General features: G+C 37.0%; 1 protein-coding gene across 2 annotated transcripts in view; it reads right to left on the reverse strand.

Moving 5' to 3' along the window:
- Positions 1-10109: 10109 nt before the first annotated feature.
- Positions 10110-18268, reverse strand: part of STIM2 (stromal interaction molecule 2) — a 64460-nt gene continuing 56301 nt past the window's right edge. The window contains exons 7-13 of one of the 2 annotated variants that reach the window (XM_066548524.1): positions 17811-17988; positions 17058-17225; positions 16763-16863; positions 16279-16517; positions 12632-12833; positions 12210-12358; positions 11674-11819 (exon numbers count right to left, since the gene is read on the reverse strand). In XM_066548524.1, the coding sequence (XP_066404621.1) occupies positions 11782-11819; positions 12210-12358; positions 12632-12833; positions 16279-16517; positions 16763-16863; positions 17058-17225; positions 17811-17988 (1075 nt within the window). In that variant the 3' untranslated portion in view covers positions 11674-11781. Of the gene's footprint in view, positions 11820-12209; positions 12359-12631; positions 12834-16278; positions 16518-16762; positions 16864-17057; positions 17226-17810; positions 17989-18268 lie in introns of both variants that reach the window. The other variant, XM_066548523.1, reaches the window with a different exon arrangement.

The following is an 18268-nucleotide window of genomic DNA, read 5'->3' on the forward strand; positions in this document are numbered from 1 at the left end:
TTAATGCTGAAGAGTATGTTACATCCCTCAGTATGATGATTCAAAAAGAGCAAAGTTAGCTTTTACAAGAGAAATTATTACCACAGCAGCTGATGACCACCTTGCACAACTGGCCACACTATAAATGTCCTTATCAGTAGTACACATCCAATCCCAACGTGCACATTAGCACATTAGTTGTTGATTAGCAGCTCAATACCAAATCCTACATGAGGCTGCCAAGTCTCTTTCCTCACATCCAAACTACATCTAGAGCATTCTATGGGATAAATTAGTTGATATTAACAAAACTAATCATCTAATTGTTCTTGTACACTTTTTTATGCACATCCCATCCTTAATGAAAACAAAGACTAAAAAATATAACAAGGTGCCTTCACTGTTCCTATCAAGTACACAAACACATTACTCAATTTAGATTCTTAATTCCTGGCTGCTATGTCACGAGCACTGCCACAAAGGGTTTGCAGAACTCCAAGTAGAACTACCATGTTTCCTTTCATTCACACTACTTTGGGATATTGAAGAATAAAATATTACTAATTTTTTTATCAAGAAAATAACCCTATTCGTGATTGCAGTAATTAGAGTTCCTTGAAGGCTTTTCCTTCATTTATATTGGCATGCTTTAGGTAGAAATTAGAGAATTTTCTCCACTTCCTGCAGAGCCTCAATTGGTATATTTGTCTCTGGCTAATATTAGCAGTGGTACTGAGTAGCTACAGCAGCTCTCTCAGGCACACCATTGATCACTAGCAATGCACAGTAGCTCTGGCCACACCTGCCTGGACTGCAGTATTCCAGGCAGAAAACTCCAATAAATAATAACAATAACAAAGCAAAAAACTCCAATAAAAACCCTTGAAAAAACATTTAAAAGCCTAAGATTTGCCCATAGGATGAGGAGATACGTTGCTAACAAGAATGCAGCAGAGGTGTCCCAGACCTGCTTTAGGCACTGGAGGCTGCACAAGGCCATTGAAGAGCATAGATGGCACTGCAGAAACTTTTCATTGCATTACACAAGACAAAAGTCAGATTCACTACAAAACAAAACTTCATGTTGAAGGCAATGCTGCCACTGATGGGTTGAGCAGATGACCGAAAGAAATCATGATCACCAGTACACAATCAATTGTTACATTTAGACAATGTAGTGTAGAAATGTACAATTGTACATTTCTACACTAGAAAACTTGTCTTTAAAGGATGTATTCTTTTCCATGAGAAGTTTCTAACTTGAGGTTTTTGAAATTGATTTTTTTTAACAGTTACATATTAATTTTGGAATTTTTACTGTTTACAAATCAGAAGTCATACATCAAAGCAGAAACTACAGACTTAAAGCACACCTGTAGCCAAGCAATGTCTAGATGCATGAATGCAAGAACTATTCAAAGGAACCTTGTTAGGAAAAGTTCACATTCAGAAGCCCTTTCCTTGTTAGGCACTGGAGATACATTAACTTTGCCAACATTATCAAAACCCTGTGTGTGTTTCTTATGTCTCTTCTGAAATTAATCAAAATCTCTGACAATGTAAACTGCAGTTATCCAGGCTGTTATATGTTCCAACTAGGTGACAGCAATCTGAAAAAAGAAAATACTTTAAACACAACATGGATGGGGTTTGGGGGAATTTGGAAGGTGGGGGCTGTTGGTTGGTTGGTTTGATTGTTTGTTTGTTGGAAGTTTTTGTTGTAGATATTTAGGGTAGTTATCTATCTTGCAGTCTTCCTGGTAGATGATATGCTATCTCCAGAGGTATATCAGATGTTATTTCTGATGTTTTATTTATCTTTCTCAAAGTATTTTATCGAAAATTGCTACAAAAAATTTACACACACTAGAGACTGAGCAGAAAGCAGAACTGACATTTTTTAACACAAAGCAGTATACCCATTGACAATCCTCCTTAGGATATTATATCTACACCTTAAAAAAGGGTGTATTTCTTAAGAGCAGGAGTAAGGGGAAAAAAACCCCAAATATCAATTACATAGTCTGTGTTTGAGCTTCCCTCAGACGTAACTTGTACCTTCAATCATGATTCCAGATTCCTGCATTCCAGAGTACAAACAATTCATGGTATATCCCTTCTCCTGTGCCTCTACCCCCTGTCCCTATCTTCATCCACACAATTATTCGTGTGCCTGCACCTCCAGGCTGTAATTGTGACAATCTCTGGAATATTTCTCTATTGCTAAGCATCTTCTGTATAAAACTGATGAGAAAAACTGGAGAGTAAATAGTTTAGTAGTAAAGACAATAACAGGAAATCCAGCATGAAGTTCAGAAATTGCTTGCAGGATATGATTAGCCATAGGCTGAAAGATAAGACCTCTTGGAATACAGACAAAACCTGGCCTTTAGAACTTAACTATTTAACTTCCTCTTTGAAACACAGAAGGGGAAGAGGAAGGATTGAAACAGACAAGTACTGACTGCAGCATTAAGTGGACAGAAAATTCAGCTAAACTTCTCTTTGAATACAAATAAATTCATTGAAGAAATAAATAATTCCCACTGTATTGATATATTTGTGGATACTTAGCACATCCTTACAAGGAACTCAAAGTAACAGGGAGTATATGGTAGACCTTTCTGAAACTGTTCCAGAACCAAAATAACCAGGAACACTCTAAGCCTAGGAACAGCTAAATGCCCAAAAGACCCTACAGGAGATGACCTGTCCCATTTCAACCCTATTTCACATCCTCCACCTCACTTAGGGCAAGCAGGATACTATAGAATTTCACAAGTGATTCCATCACCAGTGAAATTGGAAAAACTATGAGTTTAAAAGCTGAGTTTTGGCAATGTAAGGCAATGGACTTTGATTCAATAGTAGTCAAATGCAGTTCATCAGAAAAAAAATCAAACCCTAACTTCACTGACTGCATTCCAGCTTGCTGAAGCTGTTAATTAACCAAAACTCAGTACTGCCCTTTGGGATTAGACTGCTGTGTGTTCCACCTGCTTGGGTGCCAAGTCTTGCAGTAACATAAGCCATTTCTTATAAGCTATGCTTAATAGCTCAGTAAACATTTGCAGGAGAAATTAACAGCAGGTTCCCAATAATTTAGCTCTCTGAAGATGCTGATTTAGGCTTTGCCAGCCTACATGATTTCCCCATTGATAAATTGTTAACACTGTTGAATCAAGAACACCAAGGGCAAATTGAAGTGAAACCAGTGACCAAGTCATGCACACACTCACTAAATTATTGCTTCTGAAGTGGGCTGGATTAGATAACTACAGTTGAACATAATTTATATACAGACTCAATTATCAATATCCATTTTTATCTGGAAAAAAAAACCTAATTTAAATTCTCTGGAAAAAAAACTAATTTGAATTCTCTAAACATGATTCATATTGATCATGTGGTTCACCTGTGTTGTCACTCACTGATTTACCCCACCACAATCTTGTCACCTCCACAGAAGTGGCATTTTTAGTTACAAGAGAAGCTGCTTTGAAAAAGCTCTTCCTGAGCTTCTTCCTTCTCTGAGCTACAAGTTAAAAGGAATATTAAACAACAACAAGGGTTATTTGTTGTTTTTTTTTTTTTTCTGGTAGAGAGCCATAGGCTCTCAAACCAATCCTCATGCTCAAAATCACAAGGCTACATATTATTCCAGCAGTCACTTGGAAAAGCTTTTCAGCTTATTCAGAAGGGAAAAGAAAAGAAAAGAAGGAGTGAAAAAAAACCAAAACAGCACAAGCCCAAAATCCCAAATCTTCAAAATGTTAAACAACTTAAAAGGATTTTTCAAGCCAAAGCAGTAAGACTCTGGTTTTACAAACCTGACTGTAGCACCCTAGTTGCCAAACAAAATGGTCTCTACCTTTCCCTTCACAGTAATATTGCTGTCAAGCTTTAATAACAGCATGAAAAAAGAAACACTGGCCAGAACCCTAAGAAGAACCAAGAAAACTTCTCTCAAGATAAAATAATTTTTTTAAAAATCAAAAATTATATAGTCAGGGAACAGGCTAAGATCAATTAAAATTACATAACATTTTCACTAACACAATTTCACTTTTCAAAATGAAAGTCAGATTTATTCAACATTAAGTGCAACAACACATCAGAAATCAATAAAATCAATTTTCACTTATAAAGTAAAGCAAAGTAACATGAATAAACACAGGAAAATACTGTCTGAGACTCTCCAAGCAGGACATTTCTCATAAGACTCACAGAAAAGAAAAAAAAAAGATTTTTATATGCAAACAGACTAAATTCCCCCAAATTCAGGGGTTTTTTTCCAGTTGTAAAGCAATATATAGCTAATGGGAGGTAAACTAGAAAGGGGATGAAATGCATCATGCTGTACAACACCAAAGAAATACCCCAAATGCATTTGTGTACAGCATTAACAACATGCAATAGGTGAGGTTAAAAGCAAGTACAGTGTATATATTAGAGACAGAAACTAGTCAGTCTGAGGGCTTTCTTTCTTGTTTTAGTTCAACTAATGAAAACAAACAGAAGCCAAGAGCAAACAGAGGAAGAGCAGAATCTGCATGGAGAACATCTCTTCCCAGAACAGTAAACATCTTAGAATTCAAATTTTGCACACATTTACTTGTCTTGGTCCTCTTCTATGTCATTAAAACATATCCAGATCCAATGGGCTTTATGCAAGTATCTACATTTTTATAAAGCAGTAATTAAACAAAACAATGCAAGTCATTCAAATTCTGCTAATCTTTTAAGTCAGGCATTAATATGCTGAACACTCACTACAACTCAACGTTATTTAAATTAAAAATAAAAACAGGGCAAGACATCTCCCAAACAGCCTTGCTGAAGTCTAGGGTATTCTAATTATATTTGTTGCTTGGAGGAGAGCAGTGTGAAAACAGACAATGTGCTACCCAATTCATTTCATTAAGAATTATTTAAACCATACTTTTAGACAACAGCTGGTCTCTTTGTTCATTCTATTCAGTTCACAGCCTGACAGATTTCTCTTGTCAGTCTTTTTTTTTTAACAGCAATTTTTCAAGACAAACTCCCAAGATCTCCTATAGATTTTGTCAGCTATTGAAAAGCAAGCAAGCATAGCACACATGCAAGTTATTAGAATTAGAGAGCCAAATATAATTAACTACAAAGTTCCGAGCAGTAAGTACATCTACATTCCCCTGGGGAGACTCCATCTTACTGGGAGATGGATTTGAAAGCTGATAATGAACACAGGTTACCTAGTTCACTTCAGAAGTTCTCTGCCTTCCACCTGAAGACTTACCAGAATTCATTACCACCCAACAAGCTAACAAGCTAGTACAAATAATTAAGAGTGTCATTAATTTCTGTAAGAATGGAGTGATGGCTGACAACTGAAGACCGACTTTTGTACGGTTGGACATACTGACCTTAATTTTAAATGAATTCAAGTCTGAAAATAATTGTGCAGCATTAACTTAAGACACAAATAAACAATCAAAGGATAATTAAAGGATAACTTTACCACTCATACACAAATCACACCAGCCAATGCCCCACCTCGTTAACCTGAAGTACAGCAGTGTTTTTACAATATCCAATTGTGACAAAGTCTTTAAAAGGCAACTATTTATCATTTATCTATTAGTAATTCCCAACTCAAAAAGGCCTGTAATACTCTAAACTATAAACAACTACCAGTACCTGTTTATTTTTTAACAGGACAGGGATCACAAAGAACTGAGTTGAATTAAAATAACAGGAATGTGAAGGACAAAGTTTTGATTCAGATGTCTTTAGCACATATTAAACCAAAACTGACATTAAGACATGCTACTAAAGCTTCTCTGAAACTGCTCTGAGGTCTGGCAATCACCCCAGCTAGTACTGTAACTACTAAATTTAATGCTGGGTGAAAAACAGAATAGAAATTAGAAATAAGAAGGTACCCTGTCTTTACATGTACCCTAGAGAGTACATGTAAAGAAAAGAGTGGGATTTTTTTGTTGGATAAAAAGTTACTGATCTGAAAGTGTTGAGACTGAATGTACCTCTTATCTCCAGCAATCTAAATTGTGAGTGTTTCTTAGAAGATTAAATGCCACCAAACATCCTTCACCCTCTCCAATGAACAAGAGGCATTTCTTTTTACCTAGCTCAAATGTGTAATCCTTAATATCTAAGCAGAAATCAACCTTCCCACGTTCATTTCAGCAAAGCATTAAATACACAGAACACACACACAGAATTTGGAAAATTTGAGATTTAAAGCTGGAAAACAAAACAAAAGATAACACAAATCTACTTTATTTCTGAATGCCTGAAGTAGATTGGTAAGTACTGACATCTGCTTCAGCAATGCCAGATGCAAAAGCACCCAGGAATAATAGTTTAACATTTGATATTGTTACCACTTTTATGAATTGGTGCATTCTGTTTATGTAACAGAAGACTAAGTGGAGAGTCAGAAAAACACCATCTGTACTGGTCTGGAAGCAAAAACTATCTGTTGAATACCTGAATGACACATTTGAACTGCTAATGAAAGAATGGTCACCTAAACGTCTACACACTGTCAGGCAGCCAAACTCTGCAGGCAATTTTTGGTTATTAGTTATCCCAACATCGGTGTCACTAGCAGAAAACGTTAGCAGCACTTAGACTCAACCAGGCATGGTGGGCTTCACCATGAATCACTGAAGATGCAGCATCCAGGTTAAAATGCCTACAAGCAATTTGGAGCAGTGATTCAAGCATGACATAGTAACACACCCCTATAGTAAGAGCAACTGGAACAGATTAGAAAAATGTGTTCATCCAACTTAATACATTGCACAAGGAGATAAGCAAGTAGACAAGAGGTCCAAGAATTAGTAATTCCTGTATTTGGCTTTAAAAAAAAAAAATTACGTTCTCCACTGCTCAAAAATATGCTTGTAATTGAATAGAAAAAAAACCTATTTCATTGCATACTTATGAAAGTAAGGTAGCAATCCCTCTCCAGCAATTTATCATGGAAACTGAATGAAACTATCCTGAAACTCTAAAAGCTGGTCATACAAGAAATACTAATCAGCTCATCTCCCTCCTGTGCAAGCCATGTTCCCATATATTGGGAAGGAAAAGGGCAAAATCTTGAAAGCTTTAATTTCTAATTAGCTTTATCTTTTTAGGCTTTTAATCAGTTGCAAATTACTGCCTAACTCCAGCTGGCATCCATAAATACTGTAAGAAAACAGAAATCAAGTATTCATTCATCAAGCTTCATCGTCTTCTAGGCTTCCAAACAAGGAACCACATTCTTACTATAACATTACTACTTGGATGACGACTGAGAATTTTTCCTCTTTCAGCAAACTGCCCTTCAGGAAGTAGAAGGTAATCCACTACCTAGGTACCAATGGGGGAAGAAAAGTTGACATATGCCTGGAACTGCCAATTAACAATTTTAAGTTCCATCACTGACCTGTGGTGATGAGGGATGGAGGGGAACCAACTAAAATGAAAAACCAAAAAATGCAAATGCAATCAGCTGGTTTAATCTCTAAATCCACTATGAGATGGTAAAAAGGATTCCCCATGGTAACCAAAATGCCTTCTCCAAAGCTTTTATGCCAATCAAGTGTCATATAGCTTTAGTAAGAATTGTGGAAAGGTTTACATTTGTTTAGTTTTGGAAGAACTGGGATTTTTTTTTCTTCTTTATATAGAACCTTATATTTGACACTTCTTCATTTTACAAGTGACTTAAACAGCAACCTTAAACAGGGAGAAGTCTTTTAGGCAATTTCCACAAAGAAGCTGCTGTCCTGACAAAGTACTCTAACAAAACATTTAAATAGCAAAGAGCCTCATCTTCTGAAATACCAGAAATAATACCAGAAATAATTAAAAATAGAACATGGATTTTAGCTAAAAAAGCAAAAAAACCACCCAAAACAAACAAACAAAACAAAACCCCACAAACCAATCTCTAATGACACTAACTGACTGTCTCAAGTGACTGGTATGCCCTATGAATCCTAGTGGTTGGAATGCTGGCTGGACTCACTGACTGCCAGCCAGTTCAAGTTACACTGGTAGCAAATGGAACAGAGAACCTTCTGAGGCACATTGTCTCACTTCTTAGATGTGGATGTGTTATAAGCAAAATTCAGTTTTCTGTTATTTCATAACAGATGTGTGCCAGGTACTTCAATGCTAAGACTGGATTTGATGACTGCCAGTGAAGATCTTCCTCAGAGCCAGTGCTCTCAGCATCCCTCAACAACATGACTCGAACCATTTAAAGATGGGGATTTCTGCAGGAGGAGCCATGGAGGCCACTTACATTGTGGACAAATTTAAACGGCAAGAAATGCAAGTGGCTATTAAAATAATAAAAAATAAACTCAATTAAGGTAGAATTTGTTTGTCCGCCAACATATAATACTCACCACTTCTGATTGTATTAATTTAAGCTTTTTGTTCTCTAACACTTATTAAGAAGCAGCTATAAAGTTACAGGACAGCTGGTGATACACTGAGTGTTGAGAGTTCTCTGTGCTCCAGAGGTTTGCCATTTTGAATCCAAAATCTACCACTATGATAATCTTATCTGATTTGTTTGCACAGTACAAAGAAGTATTTTTACCAGAAAACAGTTAAATTGTTTTTTTAAAAATATACTTAGCACTTTAACTCTCAGCCAATAAAGAGCTCAATACCTCCACTATTTCACTTACTACAGAAAACTGAATTTGTCTGTTCTGGCTTCTCAGTATTTGAGTTTGCCCAATTTTGATATCAGAATTAAGAAGTGCTGCCCTTCCACTACTCAGTACCAACTTTTTCTCCATGTGTAAATGTTTACTCTCCAGTACCAAAATGCCACTTCATCTTTTTTGGTAATGATAGAGACAGAGTTACTCAAACCTCACACCAAGATCTACTATCCAGCCCCAGATCTTATTTTACACTCAATTATTGCTATGGCCTTCTCAAGTGCACCAAGGTTTTTCTGGTAGTAGTCTTCTCCATGTCGTTTGGGAGGCACAGGAAGTTCCCTACTTGCATAATTGTTCCCTTTGTAGATGTTCAAGTACTTCATCAGGCTTTAAGCTACAGTTCTTGAAGGCTCAGCATTGAGGTGGTTCTTCCACACAAGTCTTTTTTCATCACTGCTTTTTGTTGTCTGCCATGTACAGAGTGAATCTTTGTTCAAAGAGACCATTGCTACCTTGCAATTGCTTTATTTTGAAGCTATGGCTGGTCAATCTGATGATTCAGAGATTAATGGAACAATATTATGTTCTCATTATTTTCTATTCCACTAATTTTTTCTTCGCCAAACTTTATCAAATAATTGATTTGTCCCATGATTTTCTGCATAGACGGCCTACGATCAGTCTCTGTTAGATAACAAAACTCTGGATTATTTCTGTTCTCTTAAGGAATTAACCAATGGACCAGGACATGTAAAGTACTTGCATGTGCAAGGTCTCCACCCCATTTTATAACCCTTCTCTTTCAACCATGTCACTAATCACAGTAAATCTGTTAAAAACACTGCCACTTCTTGGGGAGTGAACTAACACATTGGGTATGTACAGTGAAGCCTAAATAGAAAATGATAGAAAAGACACATATCATTTGATTTCAATTAGCTACAGGCTTTGAAGGCTCCTTACTAAAAAAAAATGTAGGCAGTCCGTGAAATAATTCTTTCACACAGTACATCACATACATATTGGCAAGAAGTGAGCCCCCAGTCACAAGTCCCTGGCAGTGGCACCTGCTACTGAGGCAATGAGAACACCCTTATGGAAGATCTGAGACTGTTTAGTCATCACTGGGTAAATTGCTTCTGTTGACTAGAGCAGGAGATATTTCCTTGGAATGTACCTCAGAAGAAATTCCTGCTCAGTATTAATATTTTTAAACTGAATAAAAGGCACTGTTGCTTAAGCCATATATTTCTTGTCTCCAACTGTTTAAAAAAAAATATGGTTTTGAACACCTAGCTACTGCTACCCTAAGAAGGCTTCCTTGTTATCTCACAGTAATTTCACCTCTCCCTAAAAAAGCTTCACAAAAATTTCTTTTATCTGAAGCATGTCATCTCACCTTTATATCTATCTTTATATCTAAAATTATGAGTTAGTATAACAGTATGCATTATAAAATTATACCATTTACTTCAGACATCTCTGAACAGCTAAATCTTCAAACTATACAAAAATAAAGTGTATGAAATCTTACAAAAGGAGGACATTAAGACAATAATAGCTAATTCAAAAAATATAATAACTTATACACAGCAGTAAGCATAAGCAATGTAGCCTACAACAGCTTCCAATTAACAGGACCTCTGAAACATGTCTGAAACAAGCATCAGCTAGAATTGGAACATTCCCAAGCACAATAATGTTTCCAATTTATTATCTTTACCACAGTACAAACTTTCACAACCCAAGTGTCCATTGTCTGTCAATCTGTAAACAAAAGCTACTATTCCCCCTCTCCTCATTTTGAGAGGTGAATTTTTTCAGTCTTCAGTCAAGTTTCACAACCATCTTGCATAAGGAATCAAGAGCCTGTTCTCTTGGTAATTTACTTTTTTCTTTTTTTTTTCTTTTCTTTTTTTCTTTTTGTTTGTTTCTCATACAGCCTGCAGTGAATTAAAATCACAGTGAAAGTCCTGGGAAAAAAATGATCTTTACAGCAGGACTTGAACCATTCTAATAATAAATGCATCTAACAAAGCTTCCCATAATAAAAGCATGACATTTCCATTTCCAGAAATCAAGTCAATTAGAAATGCTAAATTTTACTTAAAAACCCCAAAAGATCTAAAAGTGAAAAGATTCATCTTCTCAGTCAAATACAAGTCTTTCAGTTTCACTTGCAGAGACTGTTCCAGTCTGTAAAACAGTAGTGCAATTCATTTAGTTCTACTTCTTTTATTTTTCTTTAAGTCCAGTAGATAAATGTCCTATTTCTATGGAAAGATAGGAAGATGCTCCAGTAAACAAGAAACTTTGGCAAGCCCAGGAAGGCTTACTAGTCCATTAAAGCTTAGGAGTCCAAAGTGGCTTAAAAATGGTTTATGAATAAACTTAAAAAAGCCCAACAAATCAAATTAAAAAAAAAAAAGCTGAAAAAGACAACCTAAAAAAATAAAGAAATAAATAGCCAGAAATTAATGTAAACTGTCTGAACGTTTTAATGATTTCTCATTGACAGCTGGCACAACCGTTGACAGTACAGTCATTAAATATAGGTGACCTACAGAGTATTCCATTAGGGCATCCACTCTGGGATGCTCAAAAGGAATTACATTCCTAAAGATTTAAAAAATAAGAGTTCTTATAATATTACTATAGGTTTTCTTCTGCCCACTTCACTTACACTTCTTCTTAAAGAGGTTTTTTATTTTTGATGGCTTTTTATTTTTTTCACCATTCTGGTAGAGGTCCTGTGGGATGCTGCTTATCCTGGGGACAGAAGCAGCTTCATGGCTGGGTTTGCTATCACTGCCGGTCGAGGAACACGAGGTGTGACGAGGCTTTGGGACTGGGATCCCAGTTGAAAGCTGGTTCATGCTGCAAGACTTCTCCAGGATTCCATTATAAACTTTGCTTGCAGGACTAAAGATCATGCTCTTAGTTTCTGCCATGCCTACACAGTCAGGAGAGCCCCTAGAAACATCTGCAGTCAGAGAAGAGGAGTCTCCTGTAGATGATTCCTCAAGTGAGAATTCTTCTGGTGATACTTTCTGAGGAGAAATTGTCTGGTACATCTCAAGACTTGCTGGAGGAGACTGTTTTCTTCCAATGGATGAATTTAAGGAGTCACATTCCGAACCTGTTTCCTGTACTTCCCTGAGTCAGAGCAGAGAGAAGAGAAAACATAATGAAACTACAATTTCCTTCATAGAGTTAAAAAGGAAATTAATTTAGAATCAATAACATTAGTCTAAAAGCACCACCCACAGTTTTCCTTAGTAGTTAATTAAACCAAAAAAAAAATTAAGTTAAACATTTTAAGTTACAACTTGCATTACATCATTTTATTATGTAAACTTAAGGGAATTAGTTTGTGCAATCTTGCTTTTGTAGGCAGCAGCATCTGCCCAGAAATAGTCATTTGTATTTCACTTCAAAGAACAAAGTCTATCTTTCTGGCACGTGAAGTCGGAAAAGTTATGAAATGAAAGAAGGAGATTTAAGCCTATCATATAAAAAAAGTTTCTTCAGGACAAGTGTCCCTACCTTTCAACAAGCTCATTTGCTCCTTCCAAAAGGAATTTAACCTTTTCCTATGAGGCCATGTAACAAGAGTAGGTACACGCTCAACATGCTGTAAGAATTGTGTTACCATCCATCTCCTCTTCGCCCAGTAGCTGACATTGCTTTTGATCCTAGTTTCAGATGTAAGAGCCAGTAACATATTGTAATGGAGAATCAGGGTTAGTTCAGTGCACCCTGGATTGTAACATTACTTAACTGTACATGACATGCTAGCTATTTACATACACATACCAGACAAGAACTCTCTGCTCCATGTAGACTATATTAATTTATATTATCCTACAGATTACTTTAACTTTTGGCTTGGTTTAACCTCTAATTCTAAACTGTTAGTCTCAATAATCCTACCAAGAGTTGCAAGTGCTGTTTGCTAATCTCCGTACCATTGTTTATCAGCAGAGAAGTAAATGGCTTCCTCCTCCTCTTCAGTTCGATAGAGAGCTGGGCAGCTCGACACAGAGAGGATGTCAGGGTCAGGGGAGTGCAGAGCGTGCTGAGACTGTGGAGATGATGGCACAACACTGCGTCTTGATCTACACAAACTACTGCTTCTTGCCAGAGTGCTGGGAGCTTTTACAATGGACCCTGAGGCAGAGAAAAAGCAAACCAAAACCCTCCAAGTGACATTGATGTTAACAGTATCTACTCTGAAGACTAAGTAGCAGGTATCTGCTCCGGTGACAGTGACTTTTAAACAACTTTGACGTTCCTTGACAGTTCCAGAGGAACAAAGACTGACACACATACATTCTACAGTTAGATGAAGCAGCTAATCAAGATGCAACTGCAGAGATTTTGTGCCTGCCAAATACTACTCTGACCAAGTTCACCAAAGCTCTGGCTCACTGTGCTCTCTTGAGAACTAAAAGATTCTACTGAAACTCCCAACCCTTCATAAACTAAAAACAGGAGTGCTGAAATTAGTATGTTACACAATGTCCTGTATTTTGTGTGGTGATTTGGAGTTTAGAAGAAAATGTAAAAGTTTTGCAACGTAGGTATGACTAACCAAACAGCCAACCGATATACACTACACTACTTGAAAAATAGGCTAGATAGAGAAGAGCAATTTCATTTGCATAACATGACAGAAAATACATAATTCAACCTAACTTTAAGATCAAGAACTTTCTTTTAGATAACATTGTCTGTTGCCAGGCTAACTATGAATTTCTGGAAGTAAAAATACTAAGAATGGGTGGAGACAGCCATGCTAGACTTCATCAGCAAAGTACCCAACAGGAAGTGATAAACTCAAATGTTCCTAATCCAATTCCTCCTTCAAAAGATTATTAGGCAGCAATACTTGTACAGAGAAAAATCTACAGACCTCTTTTCAAGCTAGCTGTTACAAGTCTCAGGATGTTTCACACCCCTCCTCAAACTGTCTCATGGAATGCATCACTGCTTATATAAGATCCACCAGACCCTTACTGGTGTTCAAAATTGTTTAACAACCAAAACACGCTAAAAATCCTTTCAATTATTTTTGTAGACATGGATGTCTAGCCTGACAAAATACATTTTATTTTCTGCAATGCCAGTTTATCATCATATAAGCTACAGTTTACCTTCCTGGAATCTCAGAAAAGGACAAGTTGTCCACTCTCTTTTAGTACAGGAAATCACAACTTTCACTAAACAGTAAGTAACTGCACCTTTGCCAACACATAGATTTATTTCCACTCCTGAGCAGGAAAGAAAGGTTTGGAATTCTCAACATGAGAGTTGACATGTAAATCAAACTTCTAATATCACTTTTGAGGAATTCCCTACTGACCTTAAAAGCATGTTGGGAGCTCAAAAATCATCTTGTGTCATTACAAAAGAAATTCCTCAAAGACCAAATGTGAACTGAGGTAAGAGAATAATAATCTCTTTAGGAAATGTTGCTACAGGTCCAGGTAAAAAAAAACAAACAAAAACAAAACAAACAAAAAAAAACAACAACAAAAAAAAAACCAAGATTGCACCATTGGTGAATTTTCAGAGAAGTAAAAAGCATTTTGATCCATTGTAGGTGTATATACACAGGAATATGAAGAATTCAGCTATGACAATTGAACACATAGAATTTTCCAGTGCAAATGAAGCTCACTAAATCAAGGAACCATCTGAATCCGAATGAGTCAATGGAAAAATAGAAGTTTCATTGTCACCTTCCAGCTGTAAGGACTTTTTTCCAGTGTCAGACACTATTTCTTAATCCATTTTTGTTCTTCAACTTGAGATCGATCAAACAGCTCTATTACTTGACACCATATAAACCTACCAACACAATTGCTCTGGCACTAAGAAGCCTAAGAGCATCCTTTGGACTCATAAGACTCTGGACACAAAGAAGCCTCCAGCATCCTTTGGACTCATAAGATTGACAAAATCTGAAGTCCAACAGACTTCAAATTTTGTCAATCTTATGAGTCCAAAGGATGCTGGAGCCAGGCAACATCCCAGTCCACTTTAGATCCAGTGATGGAAATAGCCCCATTCTTAAGGGACCTCCTACAACAGTGCATTTTGCCTGAAGCCTCACGACCAAGACAAGCCATTATGCTTCTGTCCTTCCTCGTGTGCATTTGTTATTTTTGTCTAAAGGATGGGAATAATTCGGTATTTACTGAACTAACTACAATAATTTGATGTTAACAGTATCCTCAACACTAGTTTCAACAACAGATCATTTAGCATATTTTCCTCATACAATAAAGTTTCAGCTAAGTATGCTCTTACAAACAGTACAGTCCTTTTCTAATTGTAGTTCCTTTGAATCAACTGCACTTTCTTCTCTGGCTTCACCTCTAAGCAAGAGTTAAATGAGAAGAGTGACTAAAAAATCTCACAAGTCAGAAGTTTTTTACACATATCCAAGTGTTGCCATTTTAGACCATCTGGAAAATCATGACAATAAATGGAGCTCTTCATTTTGAAATCAGATCACAGGCTTCTCGATACAGAATTGGAAGCTTAACTCTAGGAATCCATATTTCATTGGGTCTCCAATAAATTTGTTGTTAGGGTTTAAATCAAAGTATTTGCACTGAAGACAACTAGAGAAACAGCATTCCTTAAAAGTGATCAGAACTTGCAGTAAGTTGCAAGAGGATTAATGAACTTTTCAATGTGGTCTGCAGAAAAAAAGGTTGGTACATTAAGAAGAAAAACAAGTGCCCAAGGCACACTAAGTGAAGCCAGCAAAGTGGCGACCTTACGCTATTTTAAAATACAGTTTGAATTTCTTCTGAGAATCCCAGCCCTGGAAGAAAAATGTACCCACATGACAGTTTTCCTTCTTACTCATTCCTCAGCCTAAAACAGCTTGTTTGAATAACTGCATGGGAGCTCATCTTTTCGATTTGCCTCTGGAGTCCAGTTAATCACAAGCTCCATGAAGCAGGCTCTTGTTCTGACACAATGACTCATGATGCAAAGGGTGGTCTGAATCCCCAGTGTATTTCTTCTGATCATAGTTTAACCAAAGCTGGACTTCTCTCCCTCCAGAACTCTGCCTCTCCAATGGACACTCAAACAACCAACCCACTGTATCCAAACACAAACATTCTGTCTGAAAGCTTCCCTTGAACAACAACAAGATTTTGTTCCAACCACTAAAGAATGTGCACAAGGCTATGTAGCATGCGGCCTCCCAAAGGATGTGATCTTTCTCATAGTTCAAGGAACCCTGGACTAACCTCATCCCTTCCATCTGAGCTAACAAACTCAGGATTATTCATTACAAACTTTTGTTTAAGTAGCACTCCAAGGTTGACAACCACTTTCAAAACCTTAGCTGAATTTGCCCCACTCTCCCACTGAAACAAAATAAGAGGCTTTTTCTTCATGTTATCTTCACTGCAAAACCCACTTTGCCATTTAAGTCCCACTGGAGCTAGTATCTGAAATGCTACATAGAATTTTGGTCTTTTTGACTTTGATCTAATCCTGTTTGATTTCAGTACTCTTCTCCCATCTGACTTGAAAATCCCATGTCCCACAGCTTTTCCCCTTTCTTTTTACTGAGCTTATCACTTACCATGAAACTGTGAAACTATTGGAGGAGTGTCTTCATCTAAGTCATCAACTCCCCCTGCAATTGGGTAGGGAGGAATGGAAACTCGAGGCATAACTACCCAGCTGTGATCAGAGTAGAGAGAGGAGGTCAAGCTTGGTAGCCCAGAATTGTGTGCGATTTGAAACCCACAAATCTTCTCAATCTGCTGCCATCGATAAAGACGCTCCCGCAAACACGTCGTCAACTCAGAGAGTGCTTTCCTGAAGAAAGGCACATATTAAAATTATATACACTGTTCTTATTGATAAAGCAAAGCAACAGATTCATTCCAGCATACCAGAAGATCCATTACAGCTGCTGAAATATTCACATTTTAGTATTTTTTAAATTGCTTTTGTAAAGCGCAAAACCACTAAGACACTCAATTCCATAACTCTCTGGGAATTCTGTTCCAGAAGCAAACAATCACAAAAGAATATCCATCCTGTCCCAGTAACCCTCTTACTTTGCTTCAAGAATTTTATGGTCCACTTCATCCAGGGAGGAGCTGTGTGCAACATGTAATGTTCCAAATACAGTGCTTCTCTTCTTTTTTATCTTTTCTGCCTAAAAAGCAAAGTAAAGTGAAATGCATTAAACTAGTAATATACTTAACAGATGAAAAACATTAGCAATATTGACACCTAGCAAACAACAATTCAGAGAAAAAGCACAAATGCTTATCTACTTTGTGTTTACTATTTCGTATCTCTAGCAACAGATCAGAAAAATTTTTAAGTAGCTGAAGAATACTTTATTACCTCATCTTTAGCAATTGCTAATTGCATTTCTGCATGCTGTCTTTTGATATTGTAATATTGTACTTCAACTTCGTGTGTTAACTGAAGCCACTTCTGCAAAGCTTCAGGAACAGACCAATTACTTCTCAACTCAAACTCCTTCTCAGCCTTTTTTAAAGCCATACGAACCTAGCAATCAAGAAGAAATGAAAGTGTCACCAAAAGCACCAAAAGTATCATTAGAACTAACAGGTGAATTATAAGCACCTTTATAGCCCACAGCAACATAGCAAAGCTTGACAGAGTTTTGGTGTGTGCCAACTGTTGTCAGGTATGCAGATCTGGCAGCTCTGAAATCTAGCATATGACCTTCCATATTTTTTCCAATGCTATATAGTTCCTAATCCAAAGTTTAAGTATTTTTGTAAGACGATAATTTTTTTAGTACAACAAATCCAAATTTATTGCCGCTCAGATGAAACAAAGCTACTCTCTCGCTTCTAATAACAAGATAAAAAAAGCTTTTGTATATATATTTTTTCAGTGAATCCCAAAATATTATGATAAGCTAATATACAAAGTTTACAGCTTCTAATATTTTCAGGATTATTTTACTAGATAATGGCATGACTGACAGACAATCATTAAGCACTCTTAGAATTTTTCCATTCAAATCCAGCATTTCAGGAATGCTGTTTTAAACACTACTGAGGATCTAATAAAACTAGGACCAATTTAAAGTCAACACTAAACTTATTAATAGCTGGCAGATACCTGTACTAACTCTTCCTCTGCATATTTGAGCCTGCTGAGCTCACATTCAGCTCCCTCTCTCAGTTCCCTGAGGCGATGAGCTTCACGTTTTGCATCATTGATCTCATCCATCATTTTGCGCTCCAGATTTTGCTTTTCAACAGCAACGTTTCTATTCTCTTCTTGTGCCTTCTCAAGCCTTCACAATTGAACAAAAAATATGAGAAAATACACAGCATATTTGTTAAAAGTTGTAGTCCTCAGGATAACAAAATGCATCCAGCAACAGGGAAGTGGGCACAAACCAAAGCACATGAGGTTCCACCTGAACATCAGGAAACACTTTCACCATGAGAGTGACTGAACACTGGCACAGGTTGCCCAGAGAGGTGGTAGAGTCTCCATCCTTGGACATATTCAGAAGCCACCTGCACATGGTCCTAGGCAACCTGTTCTAGATGGACCTGCTTGAGCAGGAG

Source organism: Molothrus aeneus, chromosome 4 (assembly GCF_037042795.1).
Source record: "Molothrus aeneus isolate 106 chromosome 4, BPBGC_Maene_1.0, whole genome shotgun sequence".
Taxonomy (NCBI): domain Eukaryota; kingdom Metazoa; phylum Chordata; class Aves; order Passeriformes; family Icteridae; genus Molothrus; species Molothrus aeneus.